The 17,800-nt window shown below is 31.2% G+C and overlaps 2 protein-coding genes across 4 annotated transcripts in view; one reads left to right on the top strand and one right to left on the bottom strand.

Moving 5' to 3' along the window:
- Positions 1-960: 960 nt before the first annotated feature.
- LOC127736104 (adenosine deaminase-like protein) lies at positions 961-2,350 on the bottom strand. The gene has a single exon (XM_052246653.1). It carries the CDS (start codon positions 2,315-2,317, stop codon positions 1,286-1,288), a length of 1,032 nt encoding a protein of 343 aa, XP_052102613.1. The 5' UTR covers positions 2,318-2,350; the 3' UTR covers positions 961-1,285.
- A 35-nt stretch (positions 2,351-2,385) lies between these two features.
- The window catches only part of LOC127736096 (heparanase-like), a 31,578-nt gene continuing 16,163 nt past the window's right edge, over positions 2,386-17,800 (top strand). Inside the window, exons 1-6 of one of the 3 annotated variants that reach the window (XM_052246614.1) lie at positions 2,386-2,486; positions 4,981-5,176; positions 6,355-6,587; positions 7,317-7,490; positions 9,150-9,321; positions 12,039-12,089. In XM_052246614.1, coding sequence (XP_052102574.1) covers positions 4,995-5,176; positions 6,355-6,587; positions 7,317-7,490; positions 9,150-9,321; positions 12,039-12,089 — 812 coding nt within the window. In that variant the 5' untranslated portion in view covers positions 2,386-2,486; positions 4,981-4,994. Of the gene's footprint in view, positions 2,487-2,524; positions 2,751-4,980; positions 5,177-6,354; positions 6,588-7,316; positions 7,491-8,954; positions 9,121-9,149; positions 9,322-12,038; positions 12,090-17,800 lie in introns of those variants that run through there. The other 2 variants (XM_052246618.1, XM_052246615.1) reach the window with 2 other exon arrangements.

A 17,800-nucleotide genomic window follows, 5' to 3' on the forward strand; every position in this document is an offset into this window, starting at 1 on the left:
CATTTAGCTAAGTTTGTTTGAATAGTAAACCATATGTTTCAGGATTATATCACATTAGTATGTTATTGTTCTAACATGCATATATTTACTTCCACAGGACATTCAGCATCAATTAATAAATTGAACATTTAATCTATTTTTGCGTGTAATATATAATGTTTTATATATTCTACCATGGATAATATTCACCACTATCTATGCAATAACTCTTTTACTGTATAGCAAAGCTTGAAAAACTTTTTCAAACATATTATTGTCACTGATAAGGTTGATAACTTGAGGCTACATTTGCATGTGTAATATCCTAGAATATTGCACAATAACTTTTTGTTACATTCTGCAGGAAATATTGTATAACTACATGTATACAATAAAAAATAATGGGGAAATGGGAAAAGAGGATATTGTGTGTAAATTCATGTCACAAATCCTTACAGACACTTTGAAAATCCACAGCTAAGGAATAGCACTTGTATTGCTGTCCTTCATCTCGAAAGTCAAAGTGAAGCCTTCAAAATGAGACAAAAACTTGTGCATCACTGTGAATTCAAGACAAATATACATGTAAACTGTAATGCATGGTTAAATGATTGGTCTAGAATTTTTTAGATCAGATAATTTAGTCCTACAATAGATCATGCACAATTTGATGCCAGTTAGGCATAATTTTAAGGTGAAAGTTTAAAAACCTACAAAAAATTAATATAAGTTTCATTAATAAAGGCAATTTAACACTTGGCTAGAAGTACATTTTTTGCATCATTCGTGATAAGTTTTGTTGTCAACAGTCAAGTTTGCAAGGTTTTAATGTAATATTTTATGGAATAGATATCTGATCCTTGCATTCATCAATGTTCTTATAAAGATCAGGATGTGCTTGTGTAAAATTTTATTCTTTTGCCCTTGTTGAAGTTGTTCTGCTGGACTGATTTCAGAACAAGAGGGAATACAAGTATCTAATACAAATGGAACACACTTTAATTTTCAAAATTGACTCCTCCAAGAATTTTGCTAAATTCATGCATATATGCACTTTTTATGTGCAAGATTTTTATATTAGCCATGTTAGAAATGCAGAAGACATATACATGAAGAGTTCAATCTTCTCTTTTTTTTATGTTGGAAATTAAGTTTAAAAAAAAAGTGTAATATATTTATTTGATGCATAACTACATTTGTAAACTTTGATCTACTTATACACATTCTTCTGAGTTTCTGGTAATTAATAATCCCTGTTTACAACATTTTAACATATTTACACTAACATCATGAACATAACTAAGGTTTATAATGGTCTAAATTGTAAAAACTTCAGTCTTAATTGTTCCTTAATTTCCTCGTCAGCAAAAATATGGTCAATGCTTCCAAAAGAAAGTTGCCAAATTTTATCCACACTAAGATCAAATGTTTTAGCTGCAATCTGATATTCCTCTGACAGAGTAGTATTAAATACACCTTTATCATCTGTACAAATCACACATGGATGATTTCTCTGGTACCAGTTTAAAAAATGATGGTTGTCAAAGTTGGGAACAGTTTGGCCAATAACATTTGATGTTAGACACAGTTCTAGAGGTATTTTATGTGTATACACATAGTCTGTCAATTCATCTGATCCTCCAACATCTGGGAGCAAACATGTACCATGACCTATTCTATTTGGTGGTAATTTTAGCATGGCCAGTGTCTCTTCAATATTTGGAACCTCGGCTAAATGGAGTGCTAGTTTTAATCCTGCTTGTTTAGCCTGCTCGAACAATGGAATATAGTCTCTTGCATCTCCTACAGTAGGATCACCACTTAAATCCACCCCAATGACAATTCCATTACTTAAAGTTTTATATTTAGCGGCTAATTCCACTGTTTCTTTTGCTACATCTATACCATTTCTCCTATCCACAGCTAAAATAAACTTAACAATTATGTCCAGGTCATTACAGTCTTGTATAGCTTTAATCACAGCCTCAACATATCCCAACTTTGTCATGCCTGTTGCTTTAACTTCTCTTGGTGTACTTCTAAGTTCAAGATATTTTACATTCTCTGCTGCAAATTCATGAATAACATCATAAGTTATTGTATAAGCTGCTTCTGTATTATCGGACACTTGGTGTATCAATTTGAACATTTGAAAACAGTCATCCAATGTTGCAATCTGGTCTTTCTGAAATGACAACTTATCTCCCTCACGATTTTTCTTTTTCAATAATTTCTTCATTGTTGTTTCACTAATTGATCCATTTATGTGTGCATGGAGTTCAATTTTAGGCATTTCGCAGCAGAATTCTGTTATCGATAAATCTTTCTGGGTGGACATGGTTTACACATCAGTTCAATATTCAGGACAAAATTTTCAGGATGTAAATCTCGTTTCCTTCCCCCGCGTGTTATCGTCCCTAAGTAGAAAGACGGGAAGTTGAAGTTGGAAGCAGAGAGATGGAATAACAAATTCGAACTGATTTCACCAATGTTGCAATACTGCCTATGTAAAAATCCTTCAACATTTGAACATTCATTCAGATAATAATCTATAGAGTTTTAAAATCAATGATATGTGCTGTCATTTGACATTTCATGAAAAAGTGGGAAAATTTCGTCTAAAAAAAAATTAAAATATTTTGCCACAAAAATTTTAAGAAATGTCCAGTTTAACATGTTTAATAAACACTTGAAGTTTTGCATGCTGGTCAAGATGTCACCATGGTTTAGTTAATATTAGTAAGATTGTCATGGAGAGGAACACTGAGGGGGTATGTTACATTTGTATCACATTCAAGGAAAACATTCAATGAAATGATTCATATAAGGTCATATTTTTTTTTACATTAAGTTAATGGTAATAATAAGCTTCCAAAGCAGTGACATTTGTTAGCTACCGACATTATATATATGGATAGTGGACCTTCCCATTGATAAATACAAGTGCCTGTGTCTGATGGGTATATATATGTAGGACACTACAGTGTGATGGGGGTGCTAAAACGCGATGGTCACGCTAAAGTGCAATGGTCAACACTAAGGTGCGATGGTTTGATACGCCAAAATTTGAGGTGTGTGCTGTTCAACAGAACACGCTAAAGTCCGATGCCTCAATACGCTAAAGTGCGTTTTTTCACGAATGTGCGTTTGTTCATGAAAGTAAGAAAGTTAGCAACGTTAGCAAAATGGACCTGCTGGAAAACCAGAATATTTGTCCATTGTTTTTATAAGACAAAGAAAAAGAAAAAAGGAAAAAACAAATGATCCCATCAGGAAGTTTTGGTTGGTGCTGGAAGTGGTTAACTTGATTTGGCTAATTTGTGTTTACAAAAGGGCCTCAAAACGACCAGTGTAAAATAATTCAAACAAGAAAAATAACGGCCTGACTTATATACAAAACAATAAACAAAAAACAAATATAAATACAGCAACAAACGATTACCACTGAATTACAGGTTCCTGGCTTGAAACAGGTTCAAAAAGTACATATTGGCTTCTGGAATGTAACCATTTCACTTTTTTAATAACTATTGTACATTAAATAAAAAGAAGATGTATCATTTTCAATGAGACAACTATTCACCCAACACCAAATGTCGTTGATGTTTGCAACTAATAACCTAATGGCCTTCAACATGGAGTTTTGGCCAACGTCGCATAGGAAGTTATATAGGGCCACACAATGACCAGTGTAAAACAATTCAAAAGAGAAAGACAACGGCTTGATTTATAAATTAAACAAAAAAACGAAAAACTAACAGAAACACAGCAAAAAACAGAAACCATTGCCTGAACACCATTTCCGTTACACCATCGCACTTTAGCGAGCTATACCATCACACTTTAGCGCATTATACCAACGCACTTTAGCGTGTCATATAATCGCACTTGATAAAACAAACGAGTTGTCTCCCTTGTCAGATAAATTGATTTTTGATGAGTCTAAAGCAGGACATAGCGATCCTATATTCCGGCATCGGCGGTATCAACATTTAGGTTCAGTCTGTGGTTAAAGTGTTTTTGGACATCAATAACTTTGTCAAACCTACATGGAATTAAATGAAATTTGGACAGAAGCTTGTTTATGACAAAAATACAGTATCAAGAGCAAAATTTTGAAAACATTTATTTTCATTTTTCCATAATTTACTGATAAATGGACTTATTTTTTTTACATTTAACAAATAGATACAGTATAGGGTTAAAGTTTGTTACACATCAAATACTTTGTCAAACCTTCATAGAATTTTATGAAACTTTTTTATAATTAAGAGATAATGTTTGGAGTACTGTGACTTTTGAAAATATATTTTCAATTTCAGTATTTTCTGGATTTTTTTTACAGTTTACATTTACTGACAGTCTGGGATTAATTTTTTTTGACATGATAAGTTTGTTAACCTTCATGGATTGTTATGAAACTTGGACAGAAGCTAATCTTCAAGACCAAGAAATAGCATCTAAAGAGAAAGTTGGAATCTTTTTTAACATTCTGTATTTTTCTGATAAATGGACTCACTTTTTAAGTCAACATTACACTTTTACACTGACAGCAGCAATAGTAGGAAAGACACAGGGTTCTGTGGAACCCCTTACAAATTTTTGTTATTTGTAATTTCAATTTATTACCTCCTGCAATGTTCATGATGTTAGAAAGGTATACATTATAAAACAAACATTGATTTTTTGCATCTGTATAAATATTTTAAACTCAATATGTGCCTTAATCAACTATCAAGCACAAAAAGAAAAGAGCTTTGTATAATTGCCAAAATCATAAAAAATCAAAGAACATGTGAACAACTATCAAAAGCTACTTACACTTTATACATGTTATTTTCAGCACATTTTCTGAAAAAAACCCTAAAACAAAAAGGTAGAATAGAACTTAATTTCTTAAGAGGAGATTTGTAGTTGATGTCTTGAAATTTCATATGGTCATTAAACAGGGTAAAATTATACCTGAAAAAAGAATTAAAAATGTCAAATTGTGTCTTTCAGGAAAAGTAAAGCCTATGGATTCTCAAGTGTGTGTGATAACCGTATGGTATTTACTATATATTGCTTACTCAAATGCAATAAAAACTAAAGTGTTTATTGATACAGACAATGTTATACAGACGATCCCAGACAGATTCCTAAGTGTTACCATAGATACAGCACAAATACAGGCAAATTGGGCAACATTAAACTTCAGGTATTTAATACCATATACTATAATAATAGATGCAGGAAAATTGGTTAACTTTTAAATCTTGGCATATATGTTACATTAAATATGGTACAATCTGACAACATTCACTGAGGTATAAATAACATGATTATGGCAGAAATATTAAGAGAAATTAAAAACCAATTATTCAGAGAACAATTGAAGGTCTTTCCATCACACATGTCAATATTTAAGGTTTAAATGAACTATTATACAGATATATATTCAAAAACTTTTTATTAAGTACAAAATAGTAACCTGTGTATAAAAAAACAGAGTCAGAAAATCACAGATTTCAAAGATGTATAGTTTGCAGTTCTTTTATTTCTAAATAAGAGAGATGATCATCTAATACCTGTTTATAAAAGTAACATCTTGTGTCAACTGATAGTTTACTTTTTACTGACTCCAAAAATATATATATGTTTCTAGTTCCTTACAGTTTTACAAAATGCCACTCTTGGTTTCATATGATAGCTTATATGATACATTACTTCAAAAAATATATAATTTCTACATACTTTTCTTGAAAAAATGGAGATAATTTGCTACCTCTAGTTTAAATATGCCACTTCAGGTTTCATGTGATAGGTTAATTCACACTGATTCTAAATATTTGTGGTATCTAGGTACATGTACTTTTATATGAAATTAGTTTTAAAATGGTGACTTACAGTTTACAAGAGGTCACTTTCTGGTTGACCTTTGTCAAGGTCATATGTCATCCAACCTAATACAAAAGACCTAATGTCTTTATCATGCGCCAGTATGAAGTTATAGCAAATGTCAAAATCTGGAATGTCAAATTGATGTTTGACCTCCACCTCAGTTTCAAGATCAAAGTTACCAGATATGGATCTTGAATTAAAAGACCCATGGTTATCCTACCACAAAGATTATTTTAAATAAAGAATTATTATTATTATTATAAACTCAACAACATTGAACTTATGTAAACATTACCAAAAATACAGCACAAATCTGGCAAACTAGGCAACATGTTTAAGTATATTATCATTGAGTATATACAAATAATAAAATCCTTAGTGATTCTGCTTGGATACAGCTATAAACAGACAGTTGTATCAAAATTGTTTCATTTTGTGGCTTTAAGTTTTGTCAATTTTAACATCATTAACCACTTTGAATTTATTTTGTTTAAGTTCTCCAAAGATACAGCGCCTAGCTCGAGGTTTAGCACCATGTTATCTTCGTGTAGGTGGATCATCAGCAGACTTTTTACAATTCAATCCTGGGGTACAGAGAGACAAAAACATTCAAAGATCAGAAGAGGAATATCTAAAATTCAGTCCATATGCAAAGAGAAACATTCAATATGAAGATAAGCTTACTGATGCATTTGAAATTCAGAAATTAAAAAATTTTACCATGTCAGGTAATTAATCAAGTGATGTCTAAACTAATGCTTATATTGATGGCATTTCTACCATTGGATGTAGGAGTATTGAAGTCACAAAAAAGTTCACTCAGCTACATGTGTTTTGATAAAGATATTCAAAAGTTATAGACAATTGTTGATGGTCATTAAAAATTCATTTAGCAACATGAGTTTGAAAAAAGAGATATAAAAGTTATTGACAATTGTTGAAGGTCACACAAAATTCCTATGTAAAAATTTATCACAGACACAAGGTTTATTAATTAGCATGTCAGATGCACATTAAGTCTACATTAGAATAATTAATTCGTAGTGGTGCTCGAAAGCAAAACAAGTAGGAGACCTAATCAATTACAAAGTTGAAAAGCATTGAAAACCAAAACTCCATGTCATTACTCTGATTATTTTAAGATGGGACATATTTTTGATTTTTAGGAAAGCAATGGTTCTTTAGATGATAAAATGACTTGTTTAAACTATAAAACACCATTTGAATCATTTACTACCAACTTTTTATGTGTTATTTGCTGTAACAGTAACCTGATTATACGTGTTTCTCTCCACCTTGAAGTTCAATCAAAATTCTGACCAAATTGCAATTTGTTTCATCAAATCAAACTCTTCAACATGTCAGAATTTTTAACCAACTGCTATAGAAAAACCAGTCAAGTCATCACTGTGCAAAATGATAAAATAAAGGGCATATACATTTGTATTTGTATACAGGTAAGCAGTGGGATGAGCTGAACCATTTTGTAGAGATGGTAGGATGGGATCTCATATTTGATTTGAATGGCCTTTTAAGGCAGAATGGGCTGTGGCTTCCAGATAATGCTAAATTGCTCATGGACTACACAACACAGAAAGGATATAAAATTGCTGGATGGGAACTTGGAAATGGTAATTATTTAGAAATAAAATCAAAACGCAAACATTATTTTGAAGTTTTTGCTTACTGCAATATTTCAATTGTTATTAAAGAAACTATGGAACATATGCAAATACTACATGTATTATTATTTTTTTATTATTTGTTTGTTGGAGAATTCTTCTTGCTTGGATTTGGCTACTCTTTGGTTATATAGCTCCTCAACTATTCAATTATGTTTATGTTAAAATATTTGAGTTGAAATTCCTTAAGAAGGTATATCCAGAAAAGGGCTTCATACTCACCAAATTTTAAAGTCTTATTTTCTTTTGTAGCCACATGCTTACATGGCTGATTTTGACTAAAATTGAGCTTAATGTTGTCACCTAACAGCCAAGCTGTACATTAGGGATCTGTTGTCCTATATTTTTAATTCCCTGACAACAGTTCAACAGAATTTTAAAAAAAATGCAAAGATTCTTCTACAGCACTTGCTAATTAAATTCTTGATCTGACTGATTTGTTGTTGTTTCCAAAACAGAAACATGGACCAAGCCATTTCTGTTTATATCAGTTTGTTAATCCACAGTTCCTTGAAAAAGGTATGATAGAATTCTACCAAATTTCCACAGATTCCTTTACATTAAAGTAAGCTGCACATCTGCCAATTAAATTTTTGTATTTTGGGGATTTCTCATACCAAAATATCAACAGACTTCACCATTGTTCCTTGTTTTATTTGGAGACAGCAGGTGACACATTTCATCCTTAGAAGACTCTGACATTTAGAAAATAAACTTTTCACCAGTTTGTTTTTCAAACCTAGTATTTGGAATCCCAAATTCTTGAAGCGGAAAATAAAAATAAAGGATTTTTAAACCAGCTGAAGACCTGTACATCTTTATAAAATCTAGAATTTTTTGTTAAAGCAAATTATTTAAGAATTGAATGCTTCTTTTTTAAATTTATATAAGCGCGGAAGCACTTCATTCTACAAATGTGCGCATGGTCAACGCTTTTACAACCCTATAGAATTACTAAAAGAAGCATTCAATACTTATAATTACATTTTTTTGCTAGGATCATGAAAACACGATTTATATCAAGTTTTTCTTTTATTTACCTGTGCACTTTATTGTGGAAGCTTGTGTCATCATGGATGTTACATTTCATTTTGAAATGAAGGTTTACTTCAGAATGACACGAGATTGCTGTCAGCTAATCAAAGTAACATATTACAATGAAACATACATGTAATTTAATTATTCAGTTGTAAAAATCAAAGAAATACAATGGCTGTATTAACACACAGGCTAATTATATAGTCCACCAGGGGTGGCTTTGAACTGGTGGTAGCAGTACTACTGCATAATATTGAATCTTATTTTGTTCACCATTTGCACATTTGGCTCTTGAAATAAGGTACCAGTATCACAAATCCAAAGTATCAAATGTTTGCAGAATAAGAACATATATGTACATTATGTATTTTGTAGAACCTGATGCATGGAGCAATATTGGGTATAAAATCAATGCCTCTCAGCATGCTAATGACTATAGACTACTTCACAATATTCTTAATCAATATTCACAATGGAAAAACAGTATTGTGATTGGACCAAGCACAACAGGAAGTTGGCCTTCATTCACATATCTTAAGAAGTAAGTCACTTAATGACATATTTTTTCAGAGCCTGATGTTTGGAGAGGATTTGGTTATAAAATAAATGGTTCCCAGCATGCTGCTGACTATAGATTGCTTCACAGGCTTCTAGACAACTATCCCCAATGGAGAAACAGTATTGTTATAGGACCTAGTGTTACCATGATGACAAATCTTTACACATATATGTATCTTAAAGAGTAGGTAAACTAATGTATTTATCATACTTTGGATTCATTATTATTCGTGGGATACCAATTTTCATGGATAGTGTGAGTTAAGGTGAACCACAAACTAAAATTCTTCAACGAAGTACAAACTTAGCATAGGCATGTGTGCAGAATTTTGCAAAACCTTAGGAAATCAAATATCCACAAAGTACAATTTTTCCTAAATCTACCAAAATTGGTACCCCAAAATATGAATGAATCCACAATAAGCTAACATTAGTAGCTTAACACAGATATATACATATATACCACTCTCAACCTTCCTAGTCATGGGTTAACTTGAAATTTGTGTATTATTGAAGACATTAGATCATGTACTTGTATGTTTTTGTGTCCTTTTGCTGTTGTCTCATTGATGTATACCCCACATCTCCTTTCATTCATACAAGCATCTTGAAGAGTGGGTAAACATAAGTAAAGATGCCTGTATATGTATATAAACTAATGGATACAGAATAAAATATTCAACCTGCCTAATTTCAATATCTATATTTTTACAAATACATGTACTTTCATGTGGGTCCCCTTATTTCTGATTTTTGGGTAAAGATTGCATGAAATGCAATCAAAACCCTATGGTACTGACTTGATATCTAAATCGTCCAAGGTTTATCACTATCTTTGAGATACACAAAATATAGTGCATTGATTATAACATTCTATACATGCTATCCATGAAAATTTCCAGAAATTTATCAATGTAATATATGCTCAGATATTCAAGTCACAAAATGATGTTATACTTGTCAAGAAAATTACATAACTTTTGCAAGGTGCAGGAATCTAATATCTGTTTTAAAATATCAATGATGTCATCTTTTATAAATTGGAGTTATCTTCCCTTATCCAGAATTGCAGTTGAATCAACTACAACCAATGCTAAATACAATGCAATGTTTGATTTTACTTCCCACTGGTAAATTAAAGCAATCTTTACCCTTCAGTGCTTACAAGCATTTTGATTTAAATCAAATGGTCTTGCTATATATAGATATTAAATAAAAATGTACATAACCATTTTAAATAAAATTTGTTAATTTCTTTTGTGCTATTTCAAAATTTATTATCCTGTTGATATTTTACCCAAAAGTTGAGCCAAAAAAAGAGAAAAAGTTGGTGCAAAAGTCCTGAAATTTCAGATTTCTTTACAATATTCCAAGTGCATGAAATTTAGAAATTAAGTGAAAAGAAAATTAATCTTTTCTTTATTATAATTCAAAATAATTGTGTAGTTGTAATTTTAGCTATCACATTAATGACCAATTGAAAACATCTGTACTCTTTATTAGGTACTTTAAAATAGCTAGGGTATCTAATTAAGAGGGTGTTACTGTGTTGTAGAGTAGATAAACCATTTCTTTTACATGTGCATTTTATCAGGATTGAAATTGAAATGGACTTTTAAACAAATTTTGTATTACTGTTCTGTATTCACCTGTTTCATCAGGATATAGGTTGAACTCTGCATAGACCATATATGTTTTTACAAATTCAAACATTGATTTAGTTATCATGTACATGTATATACTGTTTGTTGTGTGAGCATTGCCATTGGTGGAAACAAATTCATCCATATTTATATTCTAATTTGAATAATCATTGGTTTCAGGGCAGTTGCTCATGTGTGGACTGTTGTGGGTTTGAACCCCCGCTAGGTCAAACAAAAAAACTTGAAATCAGTATTTGCTGCTTCTTCGCTAAGCACATGGCATTAAAGAATAAGATCAGAGACAGGTTGGCTCTGAGTCAGAAAATTGTGCCCAGGTAGAGTGACATGTTGTTATTGTTACCTTGTGAACTAGCAGGTTAACTGTCTCATTGTGTCAGTCATGTACAAAGCAGGGTCCATATTCAAATTGTATTAACAGTTTCTAGTCATGATGTGCATGTAATAATTGCAACTGGATTAAAGCACCAATTCTTCATTTTTTTCTCTCATAAAATCTAGAATTAAGTTATGTCCCTTCCTTTGGTGGTGAAAGTATATTATGGAGTCTTCATGATGTTTATACTTATATATAGTTATGCAATGCTATAAACGTAAGAAAAGGGGGTTAATATAATGTACATTACAACATAAAACAACCCCAAAATTATGTATTTGAAATGTATTTGAAATAAAAAAAGAAAATTAACAAATAAACAAAAGAGAATATGATAGGACCTAAATAAACTAAAAATGAATATGAAAGAACCTGAAATAACATAAACAATAGATAATAGTAACAAATAAAATTATTGAAGATAAAATGTAAACAAAAGACGTAAAATAGTGGATTACATGGTAAAAAGGGAATCTTTTACAGATCTGAAAAAAAAAAATATTTGTTGTAATTTGTATCATGTACTGTTTTTTTTGTATTTTTATTTTATTTTTTTTAGTTATTTCATAATTTATGAATTATTTATGTATTTGTTTTTGTAAAAATATATAGATTTATACTTCTATTTGACTTCCTTGCTTACAGCTTTAATGTTTTTTCCTGTTAGTTACCCCACCCCCCTATTATTGTTATGTTCTGTATCCACATTTTAGCATTGTCTGAGTAACATTTATGAATTGATTCACATATAAAAGAATCGATGAAGAGATGTTTTACAATAATATAAAAGCAAATACATATATACATAAAATGTTTGTTTTAATTGCCTCATTTTATATAAATTTTTTAATATTTTTTTTTCAGTTTCCTTGATGCTGGTGGACCAGACATTGTTTCTCACCCTACATTCCATCAGTAAGTTATCATTCACACTTTTTTCATTGATTTTCTTTTTATTCCCCTACCGACGAAGTCGAAGGTGACTTTAGGTTTGCACTCCGTCCGTATGTCTGTCTGTCTGTCTGTCTGTCCATCTGTCAGTCCAGCAAATCAGTTTTCCAGACTTTTTTTCTTCGTGCTTGAAGATATTGATTTGATATTTGGTTTATTGTTTTATCATGACAAGTTACAGGTCAAGTTCAATTTTCATGATTTTAGCTTTTCTCTTTGTTCAGTTAAAGCCCTTTACCTAGAATTAGATTTTTGATTTTGATGAAATACTTATAATTAGTAGATTTCTGTTCAAAGGGAAATAACTCATTTTTTTTTTTAAATTTAAAAGACAAAATGTTATTTTGGATTTTTTCCTTGTCTTTGGTAAATTGTTTGAAGAATTTAGTGGAAGTTTGTTTGTCATTCTTGAAGATATTGATTTGATAATTAGTATATAGTTTTATCATGACAAGTTACAGATCAAGTTGGAATTTTGTTCCGGTCTGATGATTTTGTGCAGAGTTATGGTTTTTGGTCATAGAAAATTCACTTAAATAATCAGTTTTCAACAGTTTTTTTCGTCATGCTTGAAGATTTTGACTTGATATTTTTATGTAGTTTACACCATGACAAGTTATAGATCAATTTAGAATTTCGTTCCATTACAATGAATTTTTAACCGGTAGGGGACTATGTATTGCCATGCAATACTCACAGAATGCTTGTTTTAATCAAATTCTTTTTCATTATCCCTGTCTAACCTATAAATTAAAAACATTGAAAATATGAGATATGGCACTTCAGATCTAAACAGGATAAAAGGTAAAACATTTTGTTTAATTGTGTCTGACTTTTGAAGTCCAGGCAAAATGACTGATGTTATGAAAAATTGACGCTTCATCTATTTACAACCTATAAGTGACCAAAGAAGACAAAGACCTAATAAAAATATGGAGATGTGGTATGGTTGCCAATGAGACAACTATCCACCAAAATTCAAATGAATTGAATGTAAACAATTATAGGCAACCGTACAGCCTTCAACAATGAGAAAAACACATCGTATAGTCAGCTATGAAAGGCCCAGACATGAAAAAGGTGAAACAAATTAATTGAGAAACTATAAACGTCCTAATTTATAACAAAAACAATGATGACAGACATGAACCAACAACAACCACTGAACTACAGGCTCCTTACTTGGGACAGGCGCATAAAGAATGTGGCGGTTCAACATGTTAGCAGGCGCCCAACACTTCCCTAACCTGGGACAGTGGTGTTACAGTACAACATAAGAACAAACTAACAGCTGAAAAGGGCTTAACTCATCAGATCAATGCAGAGCAGAAAAACTAATAACAAAAACACAGACTGGACAACAAATAAGACACTAAGAACAGACCCTAGAGCAGGGCTTCCAAAACGGTCATATATTCCGGACATTTGTATAATGTCCGGTAAAAGTCCGGCTGGGTAAAGCATGAAACGGTCATCTACTTTTTAGTTTTCAAGGCTTTCTAAACAGACGGTCATTTCAACATAATTCACGATCTTTTTGACCCAACCTTTTGCCTTTAACAGCCACACATTTCCGGTCATAAAAGTGACATGATCATTAAGTACTATCAAAACAACCTCTACTTTAATACCTTCTAATTTTAATCAAGGCTAATTAGTTGTCGAACAGCTGAAATTTACCTGTTCAGGTGACAGGTAAACTATTTTGAACCGGACATTGATCAGTCTATTCAAAGTTATTTTCTTACATTTCAGCGGTTTGCATCTCATTAATTTAGTCAAAAAGATTTAAATTATTAGAAATACGTTTACAAATATGATTTGTTGAAAAAATTAAAAAGGTGAAAATGAAAAATCGTCATAACCACGTTGTTTGATCCAGAGACATGTCTCTGTTTGAACTAGTACACGTGTGCGCAGGTGTGAAATTTAATTATGCATCCTAATTTCTTCAAAAAATGCTTAAATTGTCATTGATACCTTTATCTCACGTTTATTTCGAATATTTTCTTGAAGAAATAACGTAGAAAGAGCTACGTACACTCATTCATGCTTTGCAAACGTACACGGAATTTACGTATCCGTCTCTGGTCCATGTTTTACCATTGTCAAGATAACATCCGGTATAAGATTTTAACGAATGTAAAGTTTATGGCAACGTTATTTTGCACAAATAAAGAGTCTAAGGCAGATATAAGTACGCTGATGTTGCACACTTCGAATGATGCACTGCCAATTTAACAGTTTACGTCAGAACTTCGAATTTGAATCCAAGAAAGTTTAATATCGGGTTTTTTTAATGTTAATCATTGGGATGGCCAACTCAGCAACTGAATACCATAATTGCCTTTTGTTTATTTAGTCTTAAGGGATTAAAATCGGGATAATATATAAAATGTCCGGCTGGCTAAAAATAATTTTGGAAGCCCTGCCCTAGAGTACTCAGCTAGTTCAAAGCCAATAACAACTACCGGTAATAAAAAATCATGTATCTAAGACTAAAATGTCAATCAGTACACATCCAACATCCAATGGATTTAGTGTAAAAATGCCTTTAACAGTCAGAGAAAAACATGACCTTGTGCAGTGCCAAAATAAAGGTATTGACAGATTGAAGAACCGTGAATGTGTATATTTGTATAACAATAATATTTAGTATGGTTTTAATTTACTGATAACAAAATCATTATTTATACCAATAAAACAATATTCAAAGATATGATTACAGTGTTGAATTGTTAACCTTTTAGAGTAAGTTAATTTAAAGGATCATGTCTTAATTGCCGGGCTCAGTAAACAACATCACTGTAAAATTAAGGATGTGCTTTCCCATTTGAAATAAGTTTTTCTACAGATACAGCTAAACTTCCAAACCAAATCTTTTTTCTATGGGAGAATATTGAAACAGTTTTAATGAATTTGTGGTAACAAAATCCCTGACTTATAACTAACCAGTAATACATAGATTACTTTCATTGAAACCCAAAATGTCACTACAGACATAGGCTTGGTGAACAAGTTGGGATATATAAACACGTTAAGATGTCACAGAAGGAACTTCACCTTATAAAAAAGGAAAATTTACAATAGAAAAAGAAAAATCATCCCTTTTTTGTAACATTTTATGTAGAGTTTCTGGTGTAATACTGAAATATCTAAATCTAGGAAAGGACAGTTATTCTTGTTAAAATTTGATTTATTAAAAGTAAGTTCCTTTGGATAAATTTCGACAATATATATTTGAGAATTTTTGATTATTAAAAGAAAAATTATCATCAAGATAACAGTAAGTGTTGTTGAATTTATCTTTACTAAGTTTGGTCATAAATTGTAATTGATAACAGTACATGAACAAGACTGCTATTAAAGGGCATACCTACAACCTAGTGATAAACTTTATTGCCGAAACGTACATAAATGTTGTCAAGGAGAAAATTTACAGCCTAAATCATCTCATCACACCTCCAGTAAGTATATCTAGTAGCTATACCTTGGAGAAAAAGGCTTTATACGAGTTGCAGCAAATAAATTTACAATCAGATTTTTCAAACAACCATTTAATTAAATAGGAAAGCTTTTGTTTGTTAAGATTGTGTGCAAGTGTAGTATAAAGAGTGCAAAAGTCAAAACTGTCAACTGAATCAAAAGGACCATCGCAAGCATATAATTTATCTAATACATCCAAAGAAATTTTTTCACTCCAAAAATAGTTAATAAATAGTTATATTTTTTGGTGGTACAACCTCACTTTTTTCTTTTGGCTTGTTCTCATTTTAAAAAATTGAAATGCAGTCCATCCAAATTATTGTCCAATTCATACATTATTTCCTGCCAAGTTATATAACATTTGAGCTTATTTCCCACTATTTTTTTCTTTTTTCCACTATCTTACCAAGCTATATGTTGTACTCGTTTACTACAGCTGCTTTCAACTATTAAAACTTTTTTTGTTCTTTGTTCGTCTTTGTGCTCCATTTTTACAAAACTAAAAGAATGTATATGTAGGACACTTGCACTGCAGAAATTATGATTCCTGCTATCTTTCGAACTCAAAAACAATTTTATAGAACTATTAAAAATAAAGTGTGAGTTTCACACTAACCAATTAACACTTAAATAGGAGAATTACATGTACAGCTAAGATGGGATCTAAAATATTGATATATGTACTTATATAAGTATGTGTAGGTGCATAACTATATTAGTAGACACTCAAAGCACATCTGAAAAAGAAAACACAATGGCTTCATGAATGGGGATATGTTTGGAAATTTAACTCTAATACTAGTAATAGCAGATTACACATTTGAATTTGGGTTGCAGTAGTTCATATTAATATAATACTTCCATGCTACAACAGATCTTTTGGTCCCAGTTACATCAGACATAATATCTACCAAATACTGCATCTGAAGACATTTTGGTTCGCAGAAAATAACAATTATTAGTGCATGGATCTCTATGAAATTTTAGCACAAGGTTCCATACCACTAAAGGATGGTTGGCATTGTTTTGGGGGGTTATTGTCCAAGCAGTTTTGTAATTAGGGGCCAAAAAAGGTCAGTTTTACTGGTTCATAGAAAATAAATTGATTCACAGACAATAACTTTAGCATAAGTGTATGGATGTGTAAGAAATTTTAGCACAAGGTTTCATACTACAATAGAAGGGTTGGAATTGATTTTGGGAGTTATAGTCAAAGCTGTTTAGTAATTAGGGGCCAGAAAGGGGCCAAAAAACAATTATTTTTCTGGTTTTAAGACAATAACTTTAGTATATATATCTCTCTTAAATTTTAGCACAAGGTTCCACATCACAATAGGAAGGTTGGGATTGATTTTTGGGGTTATTGTCATAGCTGTTTAGGAATTAGCGTCCAAAAAGGGTTCCAAAATTAAACTTTGTTTGATTTCGTCAAAAGTTGAATTATTGGTGTTCTTTGATATGCTGAATCTAACCATGTATTTAGATTTTTAATTTTGGGGACAGTTTTGAAATTGGTCGACATTAAGGTCCAAATGGTCCAAAATTTAACTTTGTTTGATTTGAAAAAAATGAATGGTTGGGGTTCTTTGATATGCTATATCTAAGCCTGTATTAAGATTTTTGATTTTGGGCACAGTATTCAAGTTGGTCCAAATTGTGGTCCAAAATTGAACTTTGTTTGATTTCATCAAAAATTAAATTATTGGTGTTATTTGACATGCCCAATCCAACATGTTTTAAACTTTTGAATTTGGGCTTGGTTTTTAAAGTTGGTCCAAATTTTGGTCCAAAATTAAACTTTGTTTGTTTTCATAAAAAAATAAATCATTGATGTTCCTTAATGTGTGCAGTCTAACAGTGTTTTAAATTTTTTATTTTGGGCCTGTTTTTCAAACTGGTCCACATTAAGGTCCAAAGTATCCAAAATTAAACTTAGTTTGATTTTAACAAAAACTAAATTTTGGGATTCTGTGACATGCTGAATCTATTAAGCATATAATTAAATTTTTTGAACAGTTTTCAAGTTGGTTGAAATTGGGGTCCAAAATTAAACTTTGTTTGATTTTAAATAAAAATTGAATATATAGGGTTCTTTTATATGCTGAATTTAAGTGTGTATTTAGATTTTGGATTTTTGGTCCTGTTATCAGATTGATTCACATTGAAGTCTAAAGGGTCCAAAATTAAAC

This window comes from Mytilus californianus, unplaced genomic scaffold, assembly GCF_021869535.1.
Source record: "Mytilus californianus isolate M0D057914Y unplaced genomic scaffold, xbMytCali1.0.p SCAF_3, whole genome shotgun sequence".
In the NCBI taxonomy this organism is placed as follows: Eukaryota; Metazoa; Mollusca; class Bivalvia; order Mytilida; family Mytilidae; genus Mytilus; species Mytilus californianus.